The 27,813-nt window shown below is 45.8% G+C and overlaps 1 protein-coding gene across 2 annotated transcripts in view; it reads left to right on the top strand.

Annotated features, from left to right (window-relative positions):
- Positions 1–9,336: 9,336 nt before the first annotated feature.
- Arhgef28 (Rho guanine nucleotide exchange factor 28) overlaps positions 9,337–27,813 on the top strand; it is a 313,627-nt gene continuing 295,150 nt past the window's right edge. The window contains exon 1 of one of the 2 annotated variants that reach the window (XM_076552103.1): positions 9,337–9,455. In XM_076552103.1, the coding sequence (XP_076408218.1) occupies positions 9,416–9,455 (40 nt within the window). In that variant the 5' untranslated portion in view covers positions 9,337–9,415. Of the gene's footprint in view, positions 9,456–9,576; positions 9,699–27,813 lie in introns of those variants that run through there. The other variant, XM_016004227.3, reaches the window with a different exon arrangement.

The raw sequence follows: 27,813 nt of genomic DNA, 5'->3' as shown, positions 1-27,813 counted from the left end.
AAACACATGACTGCCTCGTCACTGCCTGTAAGTACAGCCCTCTAGGTCTTAAAGGCGTATGTCTCCAATGCTGGCTGTATCCCTGAACACACAGAGATTTATGGGATTAAAGGCATGCGCCACCACCATGCTCTTTCTATGGCTCTAATAGCTCTGACCCCTGGGGAACTTTATTAACATACAATTAAATCACATTTCACGCCAGGCGGTGGTGGCGCATGCCTTTAATCCCAGCACTCGGGAGGCAGAGCCAGGCGGATCTCTGTGAGTTAGAGGCCAGCCTGGGCTACAGAGTGAGTTCCAGGAAAGGCGCAAAGCTACACAGAGAAACCCTGTCTCGAAAAACCAAAAAAAAAAAAAAAAAAAAAAATCACATTTCACTACAAATAGAATACCACCATACCCCGCTGCCCCATAGATCCCCCCAAGAGTCCCCTCTTGCTTCCCTCTCTTGGCCTCTTCCCCCTCCCACTGGCCCCTTCTTCTCTCCAGTAGCTCCCTTAAGCTTCCATATCACATGGATTCAGTTACCTTCCGTGTCTCTCTTTCTGGCCCAGCGTCTCTTTTCCCCTCTCATGGTCTCCTTTCTAGTTTCATGGCCCCTGCGCCCTGCCTCCAACCCATATATAAAAATCAAAATCTAGGAACCACACCTGAGAAAAACAATGTGGTATTTTCTTTTCAAAGTCATGCTTGCTTTCTTTAACAAAATATTTTTCAGTTCCATATTTTTCTTGCAAATGCCATGATTTTGTTTTTCTTTCTTCTTTTGGCTGAATAAAATCCCACTGTGAATCTATACCACATTTCCTTTATCTTTTCAACTATTGGTGGCTTAGGCTCCTTCTTAGCTATTGTACCTAGTGCAGGCATGAACATGGATGTACAAGCATTTCTGTAGCAAGACTTAGACTCCTCTGAGTGTATTCCCAAGAGTAATAGAGCTGGGTCATAGGGGAGTTCTATTTGTAGTTTTTTTGAGGAACCTCCATACCGAATATCACAGTAGTTGTGCTGATTTACACCCCCAACAGCAAGGACTAAAGGTTTTTATTTCTCCATATCCTCACTAGTATTTATTTTCTTGTTATTAACCATTCCGATTGGGGCAAGATAGACTCTCAAAGAGATTCTAATTTGCATCTCCCTGATGTCTAAGGATATTGGACACTTTAAAAAATACTTATTGGTTTCTTGGTTTATTTCTTTTGAGAACTGTATTTAGTTCATTAGTTTACTTATTGATTAAGTAAAGAATAGTTTTTTTTGTTTGTATTTCTTGCAATCATTTGGATTTGGCTTCTTCATATTTTTCTAAACTCGTGGGGTATATCATTAGGTTATTTAATTGATCTTTCTCTCTCTCCCCCTCCCGCCCCCTCTCCAATGTGAGTGCTTACAGAAGTGTGCAGTGTTTCTCTGCACGTTACATACAGTTGTTAAGTTGGTTTGGCTGGGTTGAAGTCCGTCTCTGTAAACTCACCCTCCCTACCCGCCTCCTTTGAGTGCCTGAGTTGAAGCTATACCAGGTGAACAGGCACAGATCTTTCAGACTTGAAAACAATAACAAAACAGCTTTGGTGCACTGCCTTGAGCCCTGACTCTAGGTCTTTTAAATTAGCTTCAGAACTTGCAGGGTAGTTAAGGTAGGCTAGTCAAAAGTGCTGAGGTCCATTTATGGCAGGATCTGATTTCACCTTGGAGTCTGTGTTAGAAGTTATCAGATGGTAATCAGATGAAGTTTGAAAAGCTCAGTGCAAAGACTTTATATAACTTCTTGTGGAAGGGAAACAGATTCATCCCCAGTTTGTTTATGGAGTTTCCTCTCTGGTCCCTTCTTCCTCTGCCTGCCCTTCGTAAATAGGAAAACAGGAACTGGATCATCTGGGATGAGTAGGAGCGCCCAGAGCCATACATGCATTTACCAGCATTCAGATGACATCATGAGCTGAGCAGCAGGGCCTCCTTCTCACATCTGCCATGTCCCCAGTCACCAGAAGCCTTCAATATAATTACAGCCCGTGGGACAGTTGTGCATCCATTACTTCCCACAGGTATAATCAGTAACTAGTTGAGCCACCCTAATTAAAATGGTGTTAGTGTCTCCATTATCAAGTCTTTTAAAAAGGGCTTTTGTTATATAACCGTGAAAGCTTGCTTCAGGATGAGATTTAACATGCTCATATCAGTGTTGGACAGGTGTTGGGGAATTGGAAAAACACTGGGTCCATGTAGTTCTCGCCTACGCCCACACTGGAGCACTCCAGAATATCTGATGATGGATGGAGAATGTATAGACACGGTGTGCATTTGGGAATACCTATTTGAACTGTCTTGTGGAGTTATGCCATGGTGATTAAAAAAAAAAAAAAAACAACGGGGGGGGGTGTCTTAAGTTGGCTTACTATTTAAGAAGTAGGGTATAACTGGAAGTCATCTGTAGCCATTTAGGCAAGAAAACACAGACACACATGCACACCGATGTAGTAAACAATCATATTCTGAGATAAAGTCTGTTCTAGAATAGACTTCTTGGTAAATCTCAGTGGTTCCTTGGTTGGCTCACGGGTCGGATTTGCTGGCTTTTCACAAGTTGGAATGATCTGGCTCTCTGGAAGGGTGAGAGACAGCAATCAAAATGGGTGTTTTGAGGCCCAGGTTTGGCAGCACATGCCTGTAATTCCAGCACTGGTGAGTCAGTGAGGAAAATTACTCCAGGTTTGAGTCCAGCTTGGTCTATCCGGCACTTCCAGGCAGTCTTTTTGGGAACTTGAGAAAAGAGCCGAGTGTCCGATATGGTGTGGAAAGAACACTCAGAGAAAAAAACTTACATAATTAAACCTGTCAGCCCAAACAGAAAACAATACTCCCAAGTCCCCCCAATATCCAAGCCCATCCTCCTCCTAGAGCCCACAAAACGAAGCCCCAAACAATGACCCGGCCCCTGAATGCTCCTTTACTCGGTTGACCTCTGCGCTTTGACCGAGTATTGGAGTGTGCTAATGCTGTGCTTCTGACTGGGGGTCCCTTGCCGCACTATAATCTGTGTGCATCTGCATTTTAATTCTTTGACTGGGACAAGAACCTGGAAACACTGGGTCCAGACAGGATCACTGGTCACAAGCTTACAGAGGATGAGACTCTTTTTTTTTTTTTTTGGTTTTTCGAGACAGGGTTTCTCTGTGTAGCTTTGCGCCTTTCCTAGAACTCGCTTTGGAGACCAGGCTGGCCTCGAACTCACAGAGATCCGCCTGCCTCTGCCTCCCGAGTGCTGGGATTAAAGGCGTGCTCCACCACTGCCCGGCAGGATGAGACTTTTTATAGTGTTCTCCCTAAAGACTAGTACTGGAGGAGGATGGGGAGAGGGATGGGGAGAGAAGACGGATGGATAAGAACAAAGTACAAACACACACACACACACACACACACACACACACACACACACACCCCATAATGAAACCCATTGCTTGGTACACTTACATAAAAAGTTCATGTTAAAAACGCTAAAAAAAAAAAAGGTGGCAATAGAGACAGAAAAAATCTTTAATGTTAGAGTTTTAGGTCTCTAGGGATCACCTGAATAAACACTATCTTGTGCATGGACAATGTCCCACAAATCACATGTGTGGGAACTGTCACACTCTGTATATTTATAGGGCTGGTTCCACTCAAGAGGTGTATTTATGATTTCCCTAATACGACCCTGCCACTCATGTAAGCAGCTGCATGCAAATATCATCCACAACAGGGAAGTCCACAGGCTTTTCTAACTACCTGGGATGAACATGGACCTGAGAACTTGTGTGCATTGAGATTCCTGTGGGCTCTGTGCACTCAGGCTTCACAGGCCTCTTTCTCCGGAAAAATTAAAATAAGAAAAGAATCACACTTTACTACTGTAGATAAAGATATTAATTTATATGGTAAGACAATTTTTCCTTGACCTAAAAGTTTGTGTTTTGCTTCCAAGTTCAAGAGAAATCCAAACATTTTTGTATGCCTTGAAAAGTGTCTTTGGTGTAAAACTGGTTTTGCCTAATAGAAGTTTGTCCTGTTATTAGGATTTTATACTTAAAACTGGCTAAATATTCTTTTATTCAAAGATTATAACATGTGCATTTTGTGGATAGTCAGTATTTACTATTACTTGACTAAAAATATTCAGAGATAGGAGTTCTTTTATAACTGATATTGGCTATTTCTCTGCTTGTCCTTCATGTCTATTTTGAACTTCGGTTCTTATTTGTTTTTGGATTGTTGTTGTTTGAGACAGGATTGTGCTGTGTAGACCTGGGTGGTCTTGAACTTTTGGCTCACACATCCTTCTTCTACAGTGCCCTTGTACAGTGCCTACTGCTCTCACCGGCCTGTACACATACATCCTCCCCTAACAATGCACTCAGACACCTAGGGCCCTCACCTGAACTGAGCTGGGACACACAGCTCACATAGAACAATGGATTATGTAAGAACTCTTCTCTTGTGGACAGCTTCTACTCAAACAAGTTCCAGAACAAATCTGGGTATGGGAGGCAAGTGGAGACTCCAACCTAGACCAGTGCCTCCACCTTTCAAATGTGGGGGTCACAGGTGTTTATCATGTTTTTTCATTTCTTTTTTTTCTGAGACAGGGTTTCTCTATGTAACTCTGGCTGTCCTGGAACTCACTCTGTAAACCAGGCTGGCCTCGAACTCACAGAGATCCACCTGCTTCTGCCTCCCGAGTGCTGGGATTAAAGGCGTGCCCTACCACTGCCTGGCTCTATCATAGATTTTTTAAAAGAAAGGATCTCTCTTTATATGGTCTAGGCTGGCCTGGGACTCACAATGTAGCTCAAGCTGCCTTGAACTCATGGCAATCTTCTTGCCTCAACCTCTCAAGTGTTGGGATTATAGGCATGGCCTACCATACCTGGTTTGAGTCTGCCTTATATTGATGGTGGGGGCTGGTCCGGGACCAGGCAGGTGGGCACCGTCTGAAGGTTGTCAGAAATACTGCCGTCAGCTGACATTACACAAGAATGCTCCTTTCAACAAATCCCAACATGATTCTCGTGCACACGTCCCTGAAGCACAGCACACCCGAGGTTCTGACCAGATTGTCCAACAGAGGAGAACAACGGAAGGGCTGTGTCATTGATGGCTGCCTCTCATCCTCCTGTCCTTGGTCTAGACTTTGGAATCCTCTGGGGAACTTATAAACCTGGGCCTCATCCCCTGGAGATTCTGTTCTGGTGTGGGGCCCTGGAGTTAAGACTTTTTACTTCCAGGGCGACAATATGTAGCCAGAAAAGGGAACTACAGAGGATTTAAATAGCACTGCACCCCCCACAATGAAACCCATTACTTGGAATACTTATATAGAAAGTGTTGGTGAAATTGTTAAGGCCACTCCACGTAGTTAAAAGGGGGGTTTAGGGCTGGAGAGATGGCTCAGCCGTTAAAGGCTAGGCTCACAACCAAAAATATAAAAGGGGGGGTTTATTTTGTGGGGTAACTTTCAAGTGAAGGGATAGTTTATAGGGTCTGGGAAAGGTGTTGCGCAGTCCGGCGGTGTTCTCCGGAGAACTCTGCTCCGTCTCCCTCCAGCGTCCAGGGTCCAGGAACCAAGAGAGCCGGCCCATCCAGATCTTGGGTCTTCAGCATCCTCTCTCAGCTCTGCCTGGTGACCATCACCGAAGCCTCAGTGGGGGTTGGAACTTCCAGATCAAAGCTGGAATGGCTGCCCACTACAAGAAGTTTATTTTTAAAACGTTATTTTAAAAAGAGTGGCGGGAGAGGTGGAACAAATCTTTAATGTTTTAGGCCCCCAGGGATTAGCTGAAGGTGAACAATATCTTGTGCATGGACAGCGTTCCACTCTAGCCCCTGGTTCTGAGCATGTTGGCCTCTGTGCTGGTTAGATCCCCGCCCCTACACACTCACAATTTGACACAAGCGGTAGTCATCTGGGAAAAGGGAACTTCAACTGAGAAAATGCTCCCATCACATTGGCCTGTGGGTAAGTATATAGGAGCATTTAAAAAAAAAATTGAAGCCGGGCGGTGGTGGCGCACGCCTTTAATCCCAGCACTCGGGAGGCAGAGGCAGGCGGATCTCTGTGAGTTCGAGGCCAGCCTGGGCTACCAAGTGAGTTCCAGGAAAAGGCGCAAAGCTACACAGAGAAACCCTGTCTCGAAAAACCAAAAAAAAAAAAAAAAAAATTGATTTGGGAGGGCCCAGCCTACTGTGGGTGGTACTACCCCTGGGCAGGTGGTCCTGGGTTTTATGAAAAAGCAAGGCAGAAAGCAGCATTCCTCTGTGGCTCCACTTCAGTTCCTGCCCCCAGGGTCCTGCCTTAACTTAACTTGATGGACTGTGACCAGGAAACCAAACAAACTGTTTCCTCCCCACTTGCTTTTGGTTATAGCATTTGTCAGAGCAATGGAAATCAAGTTATGATGGTTCCTTTTATGTCAACTTGACACAAGCTAGTCATCAGAGAGGAGGGAACCTCAATTGAGAAAATGCCTCCGTGAGAGTGGGCTGTGGGCAAGCCTGTAGGGCATTTTCTTAATTAGTGATGGGGGGGGGGAGCTTCTGCCTTTTGTGGATGGTGCCATCCCTGGGCTGGTGGTCCTGAGTTCTATCAGAAAGCAGGCTGAGCAAGCCAATAAGCATCACCCCTCCACGGCTTCTGCATCAGCTCCTGCCTCGAGGTTTCTGCCCTGCTTGAGTTCCTGTCCTGACTTCCTTCAGTGATGAACAGTGATACAGAAGTGTAAGCCAAATAAACATTTTCCACTCCAAGCTTTGGTCATGGTGTTTCATCACAGCCATGATACCCCTAACTAGGATAGCCTCTTTTCTCTGTGTACCCTAAATTTAGACCAAGGAAACATGTGTACAACCTAGAACTAGTTTCTCTAGAACTTGGAGTCTGACTTTTAAGTGGGGGCTGGAGCAAAGACTCGGTGGTTAAGAGCTAGTACTGTTCTTGCCTACAACCCGAGTTCCATTCCCAGCATCCACACGGGTTGACTCACAACCTACCTGTAACTGCAGCTCCAGGGGATATGTGGCCCTCTTGTGACTCCTGCAGGTACTGCATCCACATGTACACAGACCCTCCACACATTCACATCATTAAAAACTAAATCTTTTTTTTTTTTTTTTTTTTTTTTTTAGAAAGAAGTGTTCTAATATTCCATACTCTGAAGTATTGCCTGCCACCATTTCATGTGTCTGTATCATTTTATCCGGCATTGGCTGTCAGGCCTTTAATCTTCACAGTGATTGCAGACACTAGTCACATTTTACAGATGAAGAAATGAAGGCTTAGAAAGACTGATGTACCCGAGGTCGTTCTATTTCTAATTCGGAAGTTTGTCCCATTCTCTGACAGACTGGCCATCTTCTCAGACCAAGTTTTCACTTCAGACCATGAGACTTCCTAGGAATGGTGTATTGGTTGGCCATTCAACGCTCATGGCCTAATCCTAGACTTACTTATTCATGTTCCCAGGATTATTAACAAAAGGAATAACATAGAGGGAACTACTAGGTGATCATAGAATTGGGACCAATTCTAATGTTTGCAAATTGTGATGGACATTTCCTTACTGCATAACAAGACAGACCAGCTGGGACACTGCAGAGGACTCCCCCTGGAAAGCTGGGGCAATGCCAGCCGAATTGCCCACCTGCTCTCTCCCTGGCTGAAAGCTCCTTGTCAGTGGACTAAGAATAGCAGACTTTGTCTGAATTATAAACCCATGCACTTCCAGCCCAGCTCAGCGCTATCATGTCCTGAGTGACCTGTGTCTGCAGGAGTGAAATCAATCAGATGCAAAAGGTTATTTACACAAGGGATATCTTCCTGCCTCGGGCAGTCACCGGCTTCTTTTCAAGTCGCCAGAGCATGCGCTTAGAGTTTGAACCCAGAGGAGTTGAAAGCCAAGGACTTATTTAAATATTGATCAAGCTCGGCGCTTGAGAGAGGGCAAGAACAGCCGCATGTAGTGGGATTACATGTCCTCATCTACAATCCTGCGAGAGTTTTACTGAGGATTTTCCTGTTTGCTTCTTATTAGTGTGGAAGAGGCTTGGGGTAATGTCTTACAATACCTGTTCCTCTTCCCAAGATTCCTTGCTTTTTTTCTAGCTATATGACAGAATCAATGAAAAAGGGAAAAAAATGAAATAAAAGTCCAGCAGCAACAAAGGCATCGGCAATGAAGGCTTCTTTTATGAACTTTTCTGCTAACCAGCTTGGAAACTCTTTTTATCCGGATTGTCACTCAGCTAATCTCCAGTTGACATTTTCACATTGAAAATAATGGTGTTTGACAATAATATTATTGCTTTTATTTTATTTTATTATCTTCAGGACCTTGAAGTCCTTGAGTGGAGAGGGCTCTTCTTTGGGGCCTATGGCTCTGCGGCGTGAGATCAGTTGATATGAGTGCAAGTGTCAAAGTGCAAGGCCAGTGTCAGGTCCTTTATCAAGAAGAGCAACGTGCGCTGGGACTAGAGATGGATGGAAGACCCTGGACGTCTTTTCCTGATACCCTGTCATTCCTCAGGCTCTCTTTAAACAAGGAGCATTAGGAGGGTGGCCCAGGGCCTCTGGTGGTGATGGTTAGGGAGGGAGCCTTTCTTCTGATTTGGAGATACGATGGCCCAGCTTCTTGGGGCCACCACATTTCTCATGTTCATGTAGACATCTTATCTTCTTGGGAACAATAAAGCCAGTACTCAAGGTACTTTCAGAAAAGTAGATGCATAGTTTTATCTTTAAAGCTGCAAGGATCATCTTGAACCTATTTTATGGTGACCTGTACAATGGAGAGAATTTATATCTTGGGGTTGGGTCAGTGCTCAGTAATAAGGTGCATCAAGATGGGGGGGGTCCCTTCACATTATTGAGGATTGTATAAGTGAGTGACTAGGACTTTCTAAAAAAAAAAAAAATTAATTTTTTTGATGCCATTTATGCACCTGTGTGCATAAAAGCCTAGGGAACCGAGCCTGTAAAGCTTTGGATCGGAGTACCATCCATCATCCCCATGAATTAAGAGGGCTGCTGCTTTTAAAATAGTACTTCCTATTGTAACAGACCCGGGTGCTATTACGTCCCGGGTGTGGTGGCTTTGGGCTGAGAACAACCCGAGCCTCCCTAGGGCCTGGCACTGCTCCCCTTCGGAGCCGACAGGCCAGCTCCTTCCTCCGGCGCCACCAGGGCGTGGAGGCCCCCAGGGCGAGCGGGCGCCGCCGCTAGGGTGCAACCCTGCCCTGGCCCGGCCAGGTCCCGCTCCGTGCCCGCCGCGAGGAGGAAAGCCGAGGCGAGCGGCCGCCGCCCCGCGGAGGGAGGGGGCGGCGGAGCCGCAGCAGCTTCAGGTTTCCTCCGGGAGCCGGTGGCGGGCGCGGCCATGTGATGAGGCGGCGGCGGCGGCGGCGAGCCCGGCAGGCCGGAGGTGGGCAGGCGGGAACCGGGGGGCGCGGGGGCGGCCCCAACTGTGGGCGCGGCGGGCGAGCGGGCGAGCGGGGGACGGGGAGCGGCGGCTCCGCCCCTTGGCGCGGCCAGCCGAGCGGAGGGGCGTGGGCAGCTGGGGACCGGCTTCCCCGCTCCGGGCGACGCTGGCCGGCGTGTCGCCCTCGGCAGGCCGCGGGGACAGCGCCTGGCCAGGGCTCCGGGCGCTCCCGGGCCACAGCTCCAGGTAAAAAAAAACAAAAAGAAAAGGTTGATGGCGGGAGCCATCCCTCTCGTTTCCCCGCAGCTCCCCCGGCGAAGTTTGCCCACCTGAGTTGGCAGGGGACAAAGTTTCTCCAGGGTCCCCGAGGACGCAGGGGTCTGGAGAGGTGGCGAGAGGTTGCACCCTGCAGGCTGGGCAGCCGGAGGGATGGGCGCCGCCTCCTGGTCTCTGGGAGTTGGCAACAAGTGCATGGCGCTGCCGGGTCGGAGGCGGCAGTTGCGGGAGCGCACCGGGGAGGAGGCGGCGGCCACCCCTCACCCCCTGGGGCACCGGGCTGGGAGGGGGCGGAGGGTGAGGGGGTTCAACCTCAGCTGGTTGCGAGCCGTGGAAATCAATGGCATGCGGGTGGTGGAGAAGGGAGCGCCTGGAGAGCCAGGGTCCCCTCTTCCCATCTGTGCTCCTGGCCGGGGTTCAGGTGCTTGGGGAACCCCAGACGGCTGGTCAACCTCCAAGCTCAGGACATTTTATTTCTTGTGAATAAATGTTGCTGGGTTTACAAAAGCATCGATGGTTGGTTGTCTTGTTTGGGAGGGGCCTTTAGGATTCCGTGGGAACCCATGCACTTGTTTCACGGGTTTTCGCTGGGAATACTCGAGTGTGGGTGGTAGGGGTCACGGGTGGAGAAGGCATTCGCGCTGGTTGTGAGCCCTGTGGACACTGGGTGTTCAGACCACCCAGGAAGCCCAGCTCTGGTTTCCCAGATACCAGTTAGGTTTCTAAGGGAGACTGCTTTAGGGGCCCACAGCGCCCGCCTATTGGTTACAGCTGGGTGGGCCCAGGGGAAGGGCAACATCTGTGTTTGCCCGCTCCTGGCTCCTTGACCCCTGTTGGAGTCCCAGTCTCGACACACGCCAAGTTGTGGAGATGGACCACTGGTTCTGCACCAAGCAGTTATAAATTGTTACAAAGAACGGATCCACGGCTTTTCTGTAGTTGGTCTTCTTCTGTTCCTAGGCTCTGAAGCTGTCTCAGTAAACGGAATCCTAGTCTCAGAGCACACACGAAATCAAAGGCTTGCCCTAGTTAGGTTCTGTGGGATCTACTTTGGACAAGATAATCCAAGCGCTGATAACCTTGCCTGGGAAGGTTTCCGTACCTCTGTCTTGGGTTTTTATGTGACTGTTGTTAAAACAAGTAGGCGTTTGTCTACTCTTGATGAATAGTCGAGCTAACTCCGTTGGAGTAGTTGAAGGAAGAGAATATTGCAAAAGGCTTTGGAAGTTGTACTCCCTGACAGTATTTCGATGTACTATTCCGATGTGGACTTCAGAGGCGATTATGTGTATTTATTTTGATTCCAGAACTTGTATCACACCTGATACTTAGTGGTTAGGGAAACTGAGGCACAGAACGAGTTCTTGGGTCTGGGGCTCCTGGGAGTGTTCTGGCTAATGTGACATGAGACTGGAGAACAGAGAATCAGTGTTTGCCCGGCTCTTGACTGTTTTTCTCTCTTATCAAGACCGTACAGCCGGCCAATGGTGAACACGTTCTCTAACAGGTGTGGTTCAGGACTTCCCTCTGAAGTGCCGTCTGCCCTCTAATCAGTTAAGAAACGTTTAAAGGCACAGAAGGAAATCAGAGTGGGCAATGAAGGTGCTGTGAAATTTCATTAGCTCTTCTAGGGTTTCACTACTTTTTTGTTGTTGTTGTTTAAAACCATGGGGGTTACTTTGGAAAATTCTGAAGTATTTTCTTATTGTGTTCTCACTGTGCTCTTGTAGCTAAGACTTCCACTGGACAGGCATTTCAGATGTGCCTTAATACATTAGTATGCCACGTGAGGGAGAGAGAGAGAGAGAGAGAGAGAGAGAGAGAGAGAGAGAGAGAGAGAGAGAGAGAGAGAGAGAGAGAGAGAAAGAACCTAAGTGAGTATTAAGTGATGGGATATACTATTACTTTAAGATTAAGCGTTTTGTATAAAATTGGTATTCAGGCTGCCAGAGTTTATGGTCAAGTCTTGGCTCCCAAGAAGAAAGATTTATAATGTAAATGTTGGAAACTCCTTCTCTACTGGTAAATGGTTAGGAGGGAGAGCCGAATAGAGCCCAAACTGCTCTCGACGTCCCAGCTTTATTGTTATTTATATTATATATTAATAGTATATATTATTTATTATGCTTTAGTGTCCAGGGCAGTTAGGACGGCCCGGGTCTGTGTAGACTTGGTTTCATTGCGATAGTATTTGTGTTACTTTCAATGGGACAGAGTATCTCGGGGGTTCTTCTCCCAGCGACTCCAGGTAAGACTTGTCATGAAGAATTGTGTCATGCTGGGCAACATCTACGGAAGGTGCTGAATCGAGGTGTATATCTGAAACGCAGAAACTCAGGGAATTTTGCCATGTTAGAGTTGTACTAGAAACATTATACCGCCCGTAGGTTTGGGTCTGAATCTCTTGCTGAGGCAAAGCTGAGCTCAGAGATGTTTTTCTGGCTTAGCAGGCGCAGGTCAGGTATGTATAGGAGAGGGTTTTGCCTGGAGCAGATTATAATCTCTCATTTTAGCCAGTTCGTGATACCTGCTTCCACGGTTGTTCTAATGGTATTATTGAAAAGATGTCAGAACTCGAAGCATTGTTACTTGGACATTTTGAAAACTTCTACCACGCGCCTCATGTTCTGTTTCTTCAGTTTTCCTTCCCTCAGTGAATCTGAGGGGTCGCTGCGTGCCTGGTACTGCTTTTTGATTTCTGTCCCTAGGTGGTTGACTTCAGTGACACTTCTGTGGCGTTGGTGTTTTTGGATTAGTTCTATTTGCAGAATGGATTTTTGCTTGCTCCACAATCAAGACATCTGGCTGGGGAAATGAGTCTATGTGGCAGTCCATCTTCTTAATGCACTCCCATTTTCTCCCCGAAATTTGATCTTCGATACAATTGTAATTGGCTTATTTGAGTTCTTATTGCTCCTGGCTTTCTTCTCCCGGGTAAGCAAGATAATGAGATCTGACATCATTTGTTTAATAAGAGGGAATGTGAAAAATATATAATTGAGTGTTGGTTATTTATTCCAGTGATGTTGGTTTTGAATATGCTTATCAAAAATACATTTCTATTAATCTTTAGAGGTTCAGTCTCTGGTTTCAATCCAGTTACTAATAATATGAGGTTTGCTTTTAGTAGAAAGTTAACATAAAAATGATGTTCCTTGAAGATCAGAGGTGTGTGTGTGTGTGTGTGTGTGTGTGTGTGTGTGTTTGGGAAGGGGGGAGGGCCACCAAAGCAGGCAGCAGGCAGTAACTGAAGCTTTTCCAGAAGAGACCCTTCTAAGCCGTCAGGTGAGTCACATCTTACCTCTGGCACGGGCAAGCTTCTTGTGACCACTAAGCCTGAGAAAAATACGTACTTGCAATGCTAGCATGCTTTCCACGGTCCCATCAAACCCCTATCCAGACATATCCTTAACAAATAGATGAGGGCTAGCGAGGTGGCTCAAGGATAAAGGCGTTTGCTGCTGAGCCAGACAACATGAGTTTGTGCCTCAGAATCCACATGGTGGAAAGAGAGAGCCAACTTCTGAAAGTTGTCCTCTGACCGCCACACCTGAGCCAAGGCATAGAAACACACACAAAACAAACAAACAAATACATGTAATGAAAAATTAAAACTCAAATGTACCATCAAGAACTTTTAAAAGTTACGTTTATTTATTTATTTACTTACTTATCAGTGTGTACGTATGTGGAGGTCAGTGGGCAGCTTTTAGTAATCAGTTCTTCCCTTCTAGCATGTGAGTTCTTGGGACAGAATTTAGCTCATCGGGTTGGGGAGCAAGCACCTTAATCCACTGAGCCATTTAGTCAGCCCATGAGATATACTGAATACTTTAAAAAAAAAAAAAACAGTTAGCTTTTAAATTCATTTTACAACATTGGTAGTCATACCTATAGATTTTTGCTTACTCTTTTTTCCTCATTTTATAATTTAAAGAATTCATATGTCATGAACTCTAATGAGGTGGTTTCAAGGGTGGACTTTGAAGCCACAGTGAGTTAGACAGGCTTGTTGCTGTCCTGGCTGGGTGACCTCTCTCTACCTCAGGTTTTCTGTCTCTTGGAATGGCAAGGGCAGGGCATAATCCACAGTGGTAGAGCACTTTGCCCAGTGCGCATAAGGGCCTGGGTTCAATACCAGTACTGGGTTAAAAAAAAAAAAAAGTGAAATCCGGATAATAGTAACATGCCTCATTGGTTGTTGATGAGATAAGTAAGCTATGGTGTCACAAATTGGTTGTCATTACGTTGACAACAAATGGCATTGAAGCATTTATAAAGAGTGATACTGTTAGAGGTGGAGCTTAGCGGTAGATAAAACACAAGCTTAGCTTGTGAGGCCCTGGGGTTGGTCCCCAGCACCCGCCCCGCATGCCCGGCTTTAGCAGGCTTTCCAGCTGGAGATGCCAGTGTGATCCAGGGCAAACTGCCCTTGCCTGGGAATCTCAGGCAGATATAGACCTCTTCATAATCTCTCATCTGTGTGACCTTGGGCAAGTAGGAGTCATTTCTGGTTTTTCTTCATCCAGAAAAACAGAAAGGATGCGATTCATGGTCTCTAAGACCCTCTCAGTTCAAACATTCTGCGCAGTCTTAAAATTTACAAGTGACGAGAGTCTCAGTCCATTCAGCCTTTCTGGCTGCAATCCACAAGACTGGGCATGCATGGTTTCCAGGCCAGCACTGTGGCTGCAGCAGTGGTCATACGCATTTACAGTCACCACACAAAGACTAAGGTTATCTTCCTGGACTTAGTCCCAAGAGATTGCAGACAAGGAAGTCTGGATCCCACGTGTGTGGGTCAGCTGGCGACCTGGTCTCCTTGTGGGGTAGTGTGGCACTAAAAAGGAATGATAAGCAAGCTGATTGTTTCTTTGATATCCCGGTACAGATAAATTCTGGGCCAAAGGAAGTCTCATGAAGGACTTCTGAGACATTTTTGCTGGGCTGTGTGGTTCAGGCAAATGCTCCTTGGTTGCGGACATCTGTCTTTCCCTGTCTGGCCTGTACATCGTCACCTGGTTTTTTGTCAAATGTCCCCCTTTTCTTGCTCCACCAACTTCGTGGTTTGCTGTATACCCAAATGCTAGAGTTTCAGGATGTCCAGGGTTCCCTCTGATGGATGAAATGGCGGGGCTGTTTATTTTGAGCCCCTCCGGCAGGATTTCAAACCCAGGTAGTCTATTCACTGGGACCATTGCAGATGGACCTGACATCGTGTGAAAAGGAGGTCACTCCAACATAAGTTGGGTTTGCCACCTTCCTGGGTGTTTCTGGCATTCTTTGTCCTAGAGCGTCTACGGAAGGAGCAGCACCTGCCGCTTCCCGTGGCGTTCCTTCTATGCTGTCGACATGCCGGTCCACCCTCCATTGTTTCTTCTTGTGAACACTTCCCACCCACCAGCCATGCCTAATGGCTGCTGTCTTCACAGTTTGGCTTCCTTGGGTTCCGTGAACTGTGGGTTGGGAGTTAATCCTGCATCAAACATGTACAGATTATTTCCTGGCTGTTATCACCTGCACACAACTAGGTCACAAGTGTGCGCATAGCATTGCCCTTGCATCGGTTATTAGAAGTTGTCTAGAATGCAGGGAGCGCACAGGTTACATGCAGATACTACCGCGCTGTGCATGAGCCTTGAGCATCTTGGGATTTTAGGACCCGTGAGGGTTAGGGAATTGGCAGCCCTGGGATACTGAGAGGTGATTCGATTTCTAGCTGGACTTTATTCACGGGAGGCCTCGTCCCCTCCTGAGAGACCACCTATCATAACCCTTGATGCCCAGCTCAAACGCAGTCTCTCTGAAGCCGCTCATTAACGTAGTAGCCCCAGAGCTGCCTTTCTGTCCGAGTCCTTGTCACTCACTTGTGGTCTTTCTGACTAATCGCTTGCCCCCAGGCACCGGGCCTACTGTGTGTTTCTCTGTGAGTCTCAGTGTTCCAAACTGACTATAAGACCAGTGGTGGCTGGGATCCTGATTTAGGCTTAAAGGACAGTGTACCTGTGCTGTTTGAGTAATTATTTTGCTAATAATTATCAGAAGTCCTTCCAGTCCTTATCATCTCTGTAAAGACTAGCCGTGGTGTGCTCCTGTGTATTGTGTATAGCTTGCTTTGGAAACCCTGGGATGCAGGGATGCAAGGTGGAGGTTGCTCAGAAAGCAAGGAGATGGCTGTCCTGCCTGATGTACCGGGACCACTCTGTGGACCTCTCTAAAGATGTTGCTTTCTATCAGGAGAAACAAAGGAAGCTCTTGATGGATTCTGAATCTTTGGATTGACAGACACCTGGAAGCTTCTGTCTGGTCTTTGAGTGCACATTTCACCCACACAGCACACTCCCAAATGGCTAACCAGCTGTCCTGATATAGTGATAAGGAACTTCTAGGCGGTCAAGAGAGTCTGCTCCGTGGGAAGCTGAGGCTGCTGAACACAGAATGGTGGTCCTTCGGTGTTTCCTTCAGCCAACTTTCCCATGCTTCTGCAGCATGCAGGCCATTCTGAACAAGGGCTCTCGTAATGACATTTTTTTAAAAACCGATAACATATGTGGTTTTGAATTCTCTTGCTGTGCTGAATATTCCAATCTGCCACCTTCTTCTTAGAGTGCAGTTCTTGCTGATGATATCTGACGGAGCGCGGAGCAGAACCTCCGCTTCCTCAGCTCACGGGGATCAGCTGTAGCTCAGACTTAGAGCCAGGCCGTCCAAGTCACCTAAATGGTTAGCCTCCGTTTGGATCTGTTTGTTATAAGGGCTTGGTAATCTAGCCTGTGTAAATTCTTTCACACAGGACTCTAGAAACAATGACATTCCAGCTGCGGTACTTGGGAGCTGTGCTGTTGATCCTTGACGGTTACAACCGTCTTGTAACTACAAAGCTCCTGTTAACGTGTATTGCAGATGCGCCACACCTCGTTCAGAGACTCGTGGAAAGGTTGCCCTTTTAGTCATCTGGGCAATATTTATCTCTCTTAGATTTATTTCCTTGCATATGACCGGTCTACCCCTCCGCCCCCAATTGGCTAGAGTGGTGATAAATTTATCACATTCACTACTGCATTCTTGAGGATGCAGACTCCTGCTGTTTAGGCTAAGGTTTAGGCGGAGTAAAATGGTGTCTCCACAGACTTCCTCAGATTGACGGTAAGCAGCATCGTTTGTATCAGCACCTCACTGTTTATCTTCCTTCTTGTCACAAGGATGTACACTGTATCCATTTTACCTTTGGCTGGTCTAACCTTGCCACCACCCAGGGACGTGGGGCGGATTCTCAAGTAACTTACTGTTGAGAGCCCCATTGGCTCCTTTCTCTTTGAAGTTCTTGTGTACCAGCCCCCTCCATGATCTCCGGAACCTTAGTCAGGAGCAACACGGAATGCCTTCTGCCTAGAATCTGCAGGCTCTGCCTTTGGAAGTTGTAATGACAATGCTTACCTCCTGGATTGACTCGTCAGCTATTCTCTACAGTTCCCCATAGATCTTCAACCCCTAGGGTCTCATGTATGCTAGGCCAGTGCTCTGTGTAACGTGGAGTTATAGCCCCGCCCCATGGAGTTATAGCCCCGCCCCCTTTCCCTCCTTTCTGATCAAAACATCCCCTCTCTCTGAATAAGACAAAGTCCAAGTAGACAGAGTTCTCCTCGCTTCCTTGGCATTCTTCTACACTCTATCATCTGCGCGGAGCTCTGCCCTTGACACCCTCGCTTATAAACTAAGTTGAGATGGACATTTTGTTGGAAAAATTTAGGGTTATTTGAGCCTCCGTCTGCCCCACCCAACTCTTAACACGGCTTCCTCATTTCTGTTCTTGAAAGTGGGTCAGGGGCAGGAAAAAGAAAGTCATTCTTTATTTTTGTTTTTGTTTATTTGTTTTAGACAAGTCTCTCTATGTAGCCCTCGCTGTCCTGGAACTCACTCTGTAGACCAGACTGGCCTCGAACTCACAAAGATCTGCCTGCCTGTGCCTCCCAAGTGCTGGGATTAAAGGCGTGCGCGACCAGCGCCTGGCTAAGTCATTCTTTTTATTAGTGTGAGTGGAAAGCTTGGGGTCATCAGTCTCCTTTGCAATGGAAGATCTGTGGCCATTTTTATGAATGATTGTGATACCTTATTTGAAACAAGGTCTCCAGTAGCTCAAATTAGCCTTGATCTCAGTAGATGAAGCTGAAGATGATCTTGAACTCCCAACCCTTCTGCTTGCGCCCCGGGGAGGATGTTTTAGGTGTGATTGAATTGTGAGTAAAATTTGGCGGAGGTGGATTCAGATGGCGTGAGGTGGTAAAAACTGAGACCCAGGTTTACGACCGTGGTAGAGCCTGGCAGCCTTGCGCTTCAGAAAACCACTGCCATGTACAACTCGCTTGCTATCTCTCCAATACTGCTTCTCAGGGCTGCCAGGATTTCAACTTGTCAAAAGTCCTCAGGAATGGAGTTCTGGAAGTTGCTTTTGTATCAGTGATCCCAGCCCCCAGAGACTGAACCGTTTTCCTGTTCAAGGCCTATTAACTAGTGCTTTACTAGAGTTTGTGTGTGTGTGTGTGTGTGTGTGTGTGTGTGTGTGTGTGTGTGTGTGTGTGTGTGTGTTTGCTGTAGATCAAACCCAGGGCCTCGTGCACACAGAGTAAATGTTCTACCACTGAGCTATAGCCCCAGCTCCAAAATTAGGTTTTTATTTATTTATTTACTTGTTTATTGTGGATGTGTATCAAACCCTGCACACATGCAGAGGCCCAAAGAAGATATTAGGTGTCCTGTCCATTCTCTGCCATATTCCTTCCAGACAGAGCCTTTCTCTGAACCCGAGTCTGGGGTGACAAGTAGCAACCCCTGTTTTCCGTCCTCTACAGCACCAGGGTTTATTGTGCTCTATGTGGATGTGGAGATTTGAACCCAGGTCTTCTTGCTCATACAGCAAGTGCTCCTACCCACTGAAAGTAGACGTGTTTCTCTCAGTGGTGTGTTTCTTGTCATACCAAGTTGTTATGTGAGGTGCTTGTGGGACCACCAATAGGTTCAAAGCTTGCACATGGAAAACAAAACAGTGTGAAGGCATTCTTGATGTTTAGTTCAAAAGTCAGAATTTGGACAAAAATTTGTGCATTATGAGACAAAGCCTTCACATCCTTTAATTTTTAGCCTTCTTATCTAAATGTGTTAAAAATATTTTTTTAAAGATTTATTTATTTATTTATTTATTTTATGTATATGAGTGCTCTATCTGCATTTACACCTTTATGCCAGAAAAGGGCATCAGATCCCACTGTAGATGGTTGTGAGCCACGGTGTGGTTGCTGGGAATTGAACTCAGGACCTCTGGAAGAGCAGCCAGTGCTCTTAACCACTGAGCCATCTCTCCAGCCCTATGTTAAAAATCTTATAATGATTTGACCAATGGGGACCTGAGGTTGCCTTACAATAGCACTGGACACCCCCACACACTGGGTTACTTATGACTGTGCCACCCTGAACATGCCTGATCTCGTCAGACAATTCCAGATTATCTTTGTGTTTTGCTTCCTTATTTAACAGACATGGGGCTGAGCTAGAGAAAATTCAGCTTCCCATGACCAGCTTGAGGGGGCCTCATCTTGGTAGACTACTAAGTGTTCTTTGGAGACTGCTTTATTAGAACAGGTTTTTGTTGTTAATTATTTGATGTGTATGAGTAATTTGCCTGCATGTATGTATGTGCAGCATGTGTGTGCCTGGTGCCCATGGAGGCCTGAGGAAGACATTGGGCTTCCTGGAACTGGAGTTAGACCGTTGTGAGCTGGTATGCGAGAACAGAACCCAGGTCCTCTGCAATAGCTCTCTCCTGCCCCTAGAAGAGATTTTTAAATCTTAAAAAAAATAATAGTATTTTGGAGCCAGGTGGTGGTGGCACTCGCCTTTAATCCAAGCACTTGGGAGGCAGAGGCAGGTGGATCTTTGTGAGTTCGAGACCAGCCTGGTCTACAGAGCTAGTTTCAGGACAGCCAGGGTTACCTAGAGAAACCCTGTCTCAAAAAACTAACAACGACAACAACAAAATAGTACTATTTGGGTATATGTATATATATTTATGTTTGTATGTTTGCATACATGTGTATGTATATGTACAGACATGCACCATGGTGTTCATGTGGAGGTCAGAGGACAACAGCTTGCAGGAGTGGATTCTCTCTTTCCACCACGTGTATCTTGGGTTTTGAACTCAGGTCATCAGGCTTGGCGGTGAGTGCCTTTACCCACTGAACCATGTCTCTGAAGAGCCAGAGTTTCTTTTTCCTTATGCATCCCTGGCAGGACTCTTTTTTCATTAGCTATCATTCCACAGACATGGATACGCAGCAAGAGAAACAGGCAGCAGGTAGCACTCTGGGGTAAATGAGTTTTGAAATAGTCCAGTTACTGTGAGTTGGGTTTGATCTGCAGGAGGAAGGTTTTGAAAGGATTTCCAGGCAGCGTAAGCCATGGGTTGGGTCAGAACTGAAATTTGGATTGAATTCTTATGTGAGTCATGTTACCTCACTGGGCCCCGATGACAGCATCTGAAATCCAAGGGTTTGGGACCATCCCATCCCACTGTGCATTCTACTCTCAGGTCACACCTCCCAACTGCCACCAGTGGTTGAAGGATAGAGAATGGCGGTTGAATTTAGGGCATCGTGCTAGGTGAGCACTCTACCCTGGCTGAATTCCTAGTCCCCTTTTCACTTTGTTTTATTTTGAGGCAGGGTCTCACTTAGCTGTCTAGACTGGCCTCAACGTCACTTTGCAGCCCAGGCAGGCCTTGAATTTGCAATTGTCCTGTCTCAGCCTCTACAGCAGCTGGGATTACAGGTCCATGCCACCAGTTCAAGGCCATTTTTCAAGTTCTACGGAGGGAGGATGGTGCCTCAAGCCTCCTGTGGGTTACTAATATGGTGCCTGATTCCCAGAGACACTTAGACACTGGGCTGACTGCATGCAGATGTTCAGGTTTGAAGTGGTTGTCCAGTGTTGCATCTTCACAGGGGAGGAGGACTGTTGGTTCCCAGGGGTGACCTTGTCACAGCAGCTCGTGACATTGTTGTCAGACCCCTTCCTGCGCAGCCAGGCGGAGTGATCCAGTACTAATCTAGGAATTATTTTAATTGAGTTCTAAGATGACTGGAGATAGATATTAATTTCATTTTCGCAGCGGAACTTGATGTACCCCACTCCCCTTAGCCTTGGTGGAAAACATGTGCCCTGAAATGTATGGCGTTTTTGATACATACCTGTTTTCAACTGGAGTGAGAACATTTATAATAGTTCATTCTCTTCTTTTTTTCTTTTCACCACCTTCAGCCCAATTTTCCTCTCAAAATGTGTGATCTTCCTTTTTATACAGGTTCTCACAGTGTAGCCTCGGCTGCCTGGAGCTCACTCTGTAGACCAGGCTGGCCTTGAACTCATAGAGAACCGCCTGCCTCTGCCTCCTGAGTGCTGGGATTAAAGGTGTGAGCTACCATGCCTGGCATAACAAATTTCTAAAACCTAGTTTATCATGTGGTTCCTGATGATTAATATAAAAGATGCCAAATTATACTCATAAGGAGACATATTTTCAAGTTCCTCTAGGGTATTTCAAGCTCAAGATGTTCTGTTTCATGGCTGCTTTAGACACTGGGCCAGGAACTTGTCATTGTTCTATTTGGGATTTGACTTGCTGAGGTTGGGGTAGGACTTCAGAACTCTCTAATCATCTGGAAGTTCTTTCTAAAGCTTTTCTACTCCAGGGAGTTTTTGTGGGGGTTCTATTTGATTTTTGAGCGTTCACTGAATTTGACTAATAATGACTTAGAGGGAGACGTATGCTGGGTTCTGAGGGGCCAGCAAGAAGAGGCCTCCAGTTCGCGCAGGCTCTCAGTGCTGCTGAATTAGCCATTGTACTGCTGTTCTGTAGATAGTGATGGGAGATGGTGTGTATGGGGCGCTTTCAGCAGCCCGAGTGAAGCCATTTTAAACCTTTTTTTTTTTTTTTTCTGGAAGCCATGCCTGATAGACTAGGGATCAAATATTTCGCCTTTTTTTTTTTTTTGCTTGTTTTTCCCTCGATCATGGTGTTGTTGTGAATGTAATCTGTAGTGTAAATATGTGGCTGCTTTGGTGACAGCAGGAAAACAAGAAAGGGGGTGGAGCTGGACAGATGTCTCGAGGGATATGAGCAACTGCTGCTCTTACAGAGAACCAGAGTTCTGTTCCCAGCACCCACGTCAGGTGCCTCACAACTTCCTGTAACTCGATTCCAGGGGATCTCACACTCATTTCTGGCCTCTGCGGGCACCTGCACACATGTGCACATGCACTCCCATAGATACACACACACACACACACACACAAAACAGAACACAACTTTAAAATAAACATAAGGAAAGAGCAGTAAAGAGATGTAGTGAAAATCTGAGCTCATCAATGAAGCTGGAGGAATCTCAGATGCTAGGATTCCAACACAAACCATTGTTTTGTTCTGCTTTTCCTTAAGACATTTACACATGGTTCCTCGCTGCCCATACTTGAAAACGCTCAAAGTTGGGCTTGGAAATAAATGCAGTGGTTACAGTAGCTATTTGAGGAGGAGAAAAGCTTGGATATTATCAGACAGAATTATGTATAACAATTTAGATTAGGGATTGTTGTAGCCCAGTGGTAGCATGCTTGCTTAGCATATGCAAGGCCCTGGGTTCGTTCACTGGCTACACACACATAAACACAAAAATGAAAGTCAAAACAGAGACCCAACTAATTTAAGCTTATTTTGACAATCTGCTTACTTATAATGGCTTTATGTCCTAAATTCATATGGAAGGTAGGTGAGATGGCCCAGTGGGGGGCCAGGAGAGAGAATATATGGAAACATCTAGTTTTGTAGTTTTCTGACCTCAAATACTTGAGAACGTTATCAATTTTACAGATTCTGGATGTGCCTGATAAAGATCCTGGTGACCCTCTTGGTGTGTCAACAGTGAGCTGCTGCTGCTGATGTGTTTTTGTTGTTGAGGGGCAGCTCTCCAGTCTGAGGCTAAGCACTCCATTAGACGGAACAGCACTGAAGGCCACCGCTCAAGCCAACAGTAAACAAGGGAAGGTCATTGGCCCTGCACAATCTTGTCTTGGGGACAGTCAGGGGCATGGCTGTGCATACAGGGAGTACGCTCTGCTTTCCATGTACTTTTGGGCACAGGGTGAGATGCATAGATTAGTATTTAAAGCAAAATCACACAGTCCTTCTGTGCCACAGTAAACAGGGTTGAACTTGTGGAGCATTTAAAGTCGCACCAATTCTAGAAGATGCTGATAGAATGAATCACCACCTCGTGTGTTGTTTTGACAGGAAGTGTATCACGTCTCAATAATTTCCTTAGCATTTTTTCCTGCCAGGTGTCTGTTTTCTTCTTGTTGCTAACTTATTCCTGTAGAATTCCAAATATGTGGTTGGCTTCCTGGGCTGATAGCCTTTCAGGGTTCCTCTTCTCCCTTCTTCGGGGCGGCTGGCGCGCTGTGATTTTTGTTTGTTTGTCCTGGACAGCTATTTTGGACATGTCCAGTCAGGATGCCTTTGTCTGGAGAGAGGATCTTTAGGAACTCAGCACGTAGGATTTTCCAAAGGGATTTGCAAACGTGGCTGTGGACAGATTATAGCTAAGGCTGAATTTACATGAAGCATTGTTCCCACAGTCATCTGTGGAGAGATGAGGGATGGCTTTTGTTTTTCTATTATTGTGTGTGTGTATATTCATATGTAACTAAGCAATAATTATTTTTACAATGGGCATGAGATGCCTTGAATTGAAACAAATTAGAAGCTACCCTTTTCTTCTTTTACATTTATTTTGTTTATTTTTTTTGAGAATTTCATATATCAATATATATTTATATCATTTTCATCCCCCCTTTCTCCCCTAATTTCTCCATGTCACTCCCTCACTCTCTTTCAAATTCATGATCTCTTCTTTAATTTCTATTGTCACATGCAACACACACACACACACACACACACACACACACAAATGTGGGCACACACATGCATAAAAATACAACCTGCTATGTTTAGGGCTGACCACTTGGAATTGGATAACCTATTAGGGGCCAGACCCTGGAGAAGACGGATTCTTTCTCTCTCAGCCGCCACTAATTGCCTGTAGCTCTTCACCTAGGGGTAGAGTCTTGTTAGCATTTCTCCATCCACACTGGAATGTCAGCCAGTGTTGTCACTGGGCTGGTCTCATTTAGGTCACGATATTGTTAAGATTTCATGGGTGCAGCTCCCTGTCGCATGTAGAAGACACCATCTCTCCACAGACATTCTGATCTTCTGGCTCCGACAATCTTCCCAGCTTCTCTTCCGCAATGCTCCTTGAGCCTCAGGAGTAGGGGCTGAGTTGTAGAAGTATCAGATGGGGCCGGGTATCTCACGGTCAGTTGATTTCTACATCTTAACCAGTTATGAATTCCTGTGATGGCCTCTGTTGCTGCAAGAAGAAGAAGTTTCTTTAATGAGCAGTGAGAGGGACACTTTAGGTATTTGGAATGCAGTTGGAATTACACTGGTTTAGGAAAGTGGCAGTGAAAGGTCCTTTTCTAGTTTCCATGGTCTTGTCAACCACAGGTGGCTGGCTAGGTTTACAGTACCAGGTGTGAATTCCCTACTGTTGAGTGGGAGTCCGATTAGGTAACTGTTCGTTACCCCTAAGATGGAAGTACCACTCTTGCACCCTTGGATATAGCTTGCTGTAGTGGTCATTGGTATGGTTCATAAGCTTTATGTATGGGTAAGTGTAGATGTAACCAACTGTCTTATTAAATAAGAAGCACAGAGCCAATACAGAGATGAAAGCCAAGAGGTCAGAGCAATAGCTAAGAGCTAAAAACCTTACCCTTCACTGTCGCTGTACCTCTCCGAAAGAGACCTACTCCCTGTGTGTTTGTCTTTATAAAGACTTTCTGTTCTGCCTTCTCATTGGTTGTAAACCCAACCACATGACTGCCTCTTCACTGCCTGTCTGTACAGACCTCCAGGTCTTCTATGGTTGGTATTGAGATTAAAGGTGTGTGTCTCCATGCTGGCTGTATCCTTGAACACACAAGAGACCCACCTAGCTCTGCCTACCAAGAGCTGGGATTAAAGGCGTGCGCCACCACCGCCCAGCTTCTGCTATGGCTTGCTATTAGCTCTGATCCCCCAGGCAACTTTATTTATTTACATACAAATAAGATCACATTTCAGTACAAATAAAATATCACCATAATAAGACTTTTAATTATTTTTCTCCCCTGGCAGATTGCATAGCACCTTCTAATACTTTGATGGCTTAGTCATCAGGGAGGAGGCTTTCTGGTCAGCTCCAGCTCCATCTTCTATATGCATTAGACATAGGTTTTGAAAGAATCAAGAAACCATCTTTTTCTAAGTTAAGAAATTACACAGACATGCGTAAAGATGCTTTTTGTCATTAATTCAGCAACTTGTGCAGTTGATGGGAATATTATATGTTTGCCTTTGAACATTTGAGTTTCTGAATAGGAAAAAATATACGTATCTGCAAATTTAAATAAACTCCATGATAATAAAGACATTCTGTAAATTCTATTGACTTTATAATTGTGTGATTTAAATGTAGTTGTTTACTAACTACTTTCCTTCCTTGTCAGTATAATTTTTTGGTTTATATTTCCTGCATTTATTTGTTCTTTTTCTTTTTTTGGTGTATATGTGTGTACCTGTGTATGTGTGGGGGTTATGTATGCATGTGTGTGTGCATGCCTGTGGAGGCCAGAGTTGGATGTTGGGGTGTTTTTCTCAATTACTCTTCATTTTATTCTGTTTTGAATCTCTTGCTGGGACCTGTGTTCACTGATTCGGCTAGACTGACTGACCAACAAGCTATAGGGATCCTCTTGTCTCTGCCTCTCCAGAGCTGGGACTGCGGGCACATGTTGCCGCACTTGGCTTTTTTTTTTTTTTTTTTTTTTTTTTTGGTTTTTCAAGACAGGGTTTCTCTATGTAGCTTTGCGCCTTTCCTGGAACTCACTTGGTAGCCCAGGCTGGCCTCAAACTCACAGAGATCTGCCTGCCTCTGCCTCCCAAGTGCTGGGATTAAAGGCGTGCGTGTGCGGCGGCGCTGCCGCCGCCGCCGCCGCCGCCACCACCACCACCCGGACGCACTTGGCTTTTTTATGTGGGTTCTGGATGCTCTAACTCAGGTCCGCATACTTGAGCTAAAAGCCCTATTGCCACAATCCCAAAATGTCCTTTCTTTACTCAGTATAGAATTATTACACTTCTTTAAGAGTATTTTTGTTGTTGTTATTGTTGTGAGTTTAGGGATTGAACTTCTGGTTTTGTGCTAGTCAAGTGCTTTGCCACATCTGTAGTGAATTATGCATTATAAGGGCAAGTATACAACAGATAACTTCTGATGAAAAATAACAGGGTTTTCAACTTTCAGGAGCATTCGCTTCTTGTGATGTGTGGTTACATGCTGTAGATTGTGAGTATGTATGATGTGCAAAGTCCCTACGAAAGCCAGCCCTGTTTAGTATATTTAATGTATTGGCATAGAATGCCATTGAAGTAATAGGTTGGCCTCAGACTCACAGATATATCTGCCTGGTACTGGTATTAAAGGTGTGTACCATGGCTGGGTGTGGTGGCTGGGCATGGTGGCGCACACTTTTAATCCCAGTGTTGGCAAGCAGAGACAGGATCTCTGTGAGTTAGAGGCCAGCTTGGTCTACAAAGCAAGTTCCAGGACAGCCAGAGTTGTCTCAAAAAAAAAAAATAGTGTGTAACATGTTCAGGCTAAGGCTTGGATATTTCTATTGGCAAACAAATGTCTGTTTAATGATCATTATTCTGTCTGTCTGTCTGTCTGTCTCAGACAGCTCTTGACTGGGCTGGAATTTGGAATCCTCCGGCTCCGGCCCCCTGAGTGCTTGGAGGTGTGCACCATCACATGCAGCACACATTCTGTTTAAGCAGAGGTCTCCTTTGCCTCACTGATATTAACAGCCATTTAAAAAGTTCAAGGAAAAAAAGATGAAACTATTCTCTCTGTAAACAGGGCAGCTCAAGATCTACTCTGTGTCAGCCAGCCAGTTAAGGGTTTATTCTCCAGAAGTCAGCACGACAAATACTTATTTACTAGTGTGTTGCATTGGTTTAAAGTGCAGTTGGTCTCTCAAAATTAAATGGGATTTTAGGGGTGCAAGCCGAATATAACTTTAGTTGTTTTTCTTTTGGGGGAGGGGGCAGGGATCTTGTCTCATAGAGCGCGCACACAGCCGAGAACTTGTTATGTGGCTGGACTTAAACTCCTGATCCTCCTGCCTCCACCTCTCAAGTTCTGGGATTACAGGCATGTGCTACCACCGTGGCTGGCTTAGTGTAATTTTAGATAAGTGTTTTGTATTCTTTGTTCCCTGACCGATGAAAGGGATACCACCAGCTCCTTAGCTAAAAAATGCTAATTTGCTGATCAAGCCAGGATATAGATGGCAACATTGTGCAACGTTTAAATGACATATGCATACACGAAGAAAACCTATAGTGGGCTTTGCAGTGAGTTATTCGAGGCATAGATTTCCCATTGCTGTACATATGGATGCGAGAGAACAGAGACGGTGGTGTGCTGGCTCCAGGCCAGACCCTGAGTCGCTTTGTTAATCTAACACTTCTGCATTCAGTGACGTGCGAGAAAACTGCAGAGCCAATTCAAATCAGGGGGAGAGAGTTTGAAAGAGGCCTGTTGTGTAAGGATCAGGGCTAATGAGCGGCTGTATTCTAGGACCTACTGGCTCTGTGTTGAAGGTCACAAAGATGGTGTTCTTATGTTCTTCCACTACTTAGATTCAGCATAAGGCCATTTAGTTCCTCAGGCATTTTATTAGGGAAAAATGACTTACTGTCAAAGATATTCCGTGTGCGCATGTCCGTCATGTTTAGGAGGGTGGGGGTGGGGGCATTTAAACAGTTAGCCAATGCTTGCCTCCTTGTCCATTAATACATAGTTTCTGGGCGCTGGGCAGATGGCTTATTGGGTAAAGTGCTCACCACATGAATGTGAGGAAGGCCAGACAT

This window comes from Peromyscus maniculatus, chromosome 15 (assembly GCF_049852395.1).
Source record: "Peromyscus maniculatus bairdii isolate BWxNUB_F1_BW_parent chromosome 15, HU_Pman_BW_mat_3.1, whole genome shotgun sequence".
Classification (NCBI taxonomy): Eukaryota; Metazoa; Chordata; class Mammalia; order Rodentia; family Cricetidae; genus Peromyscus; species Peromyscus maniculatus.
The sequence above is the reverse complement of the archived record's forward strand: the minus strand, read 5'-3'. Positions and strand labels throughout refer to the sequence as shown.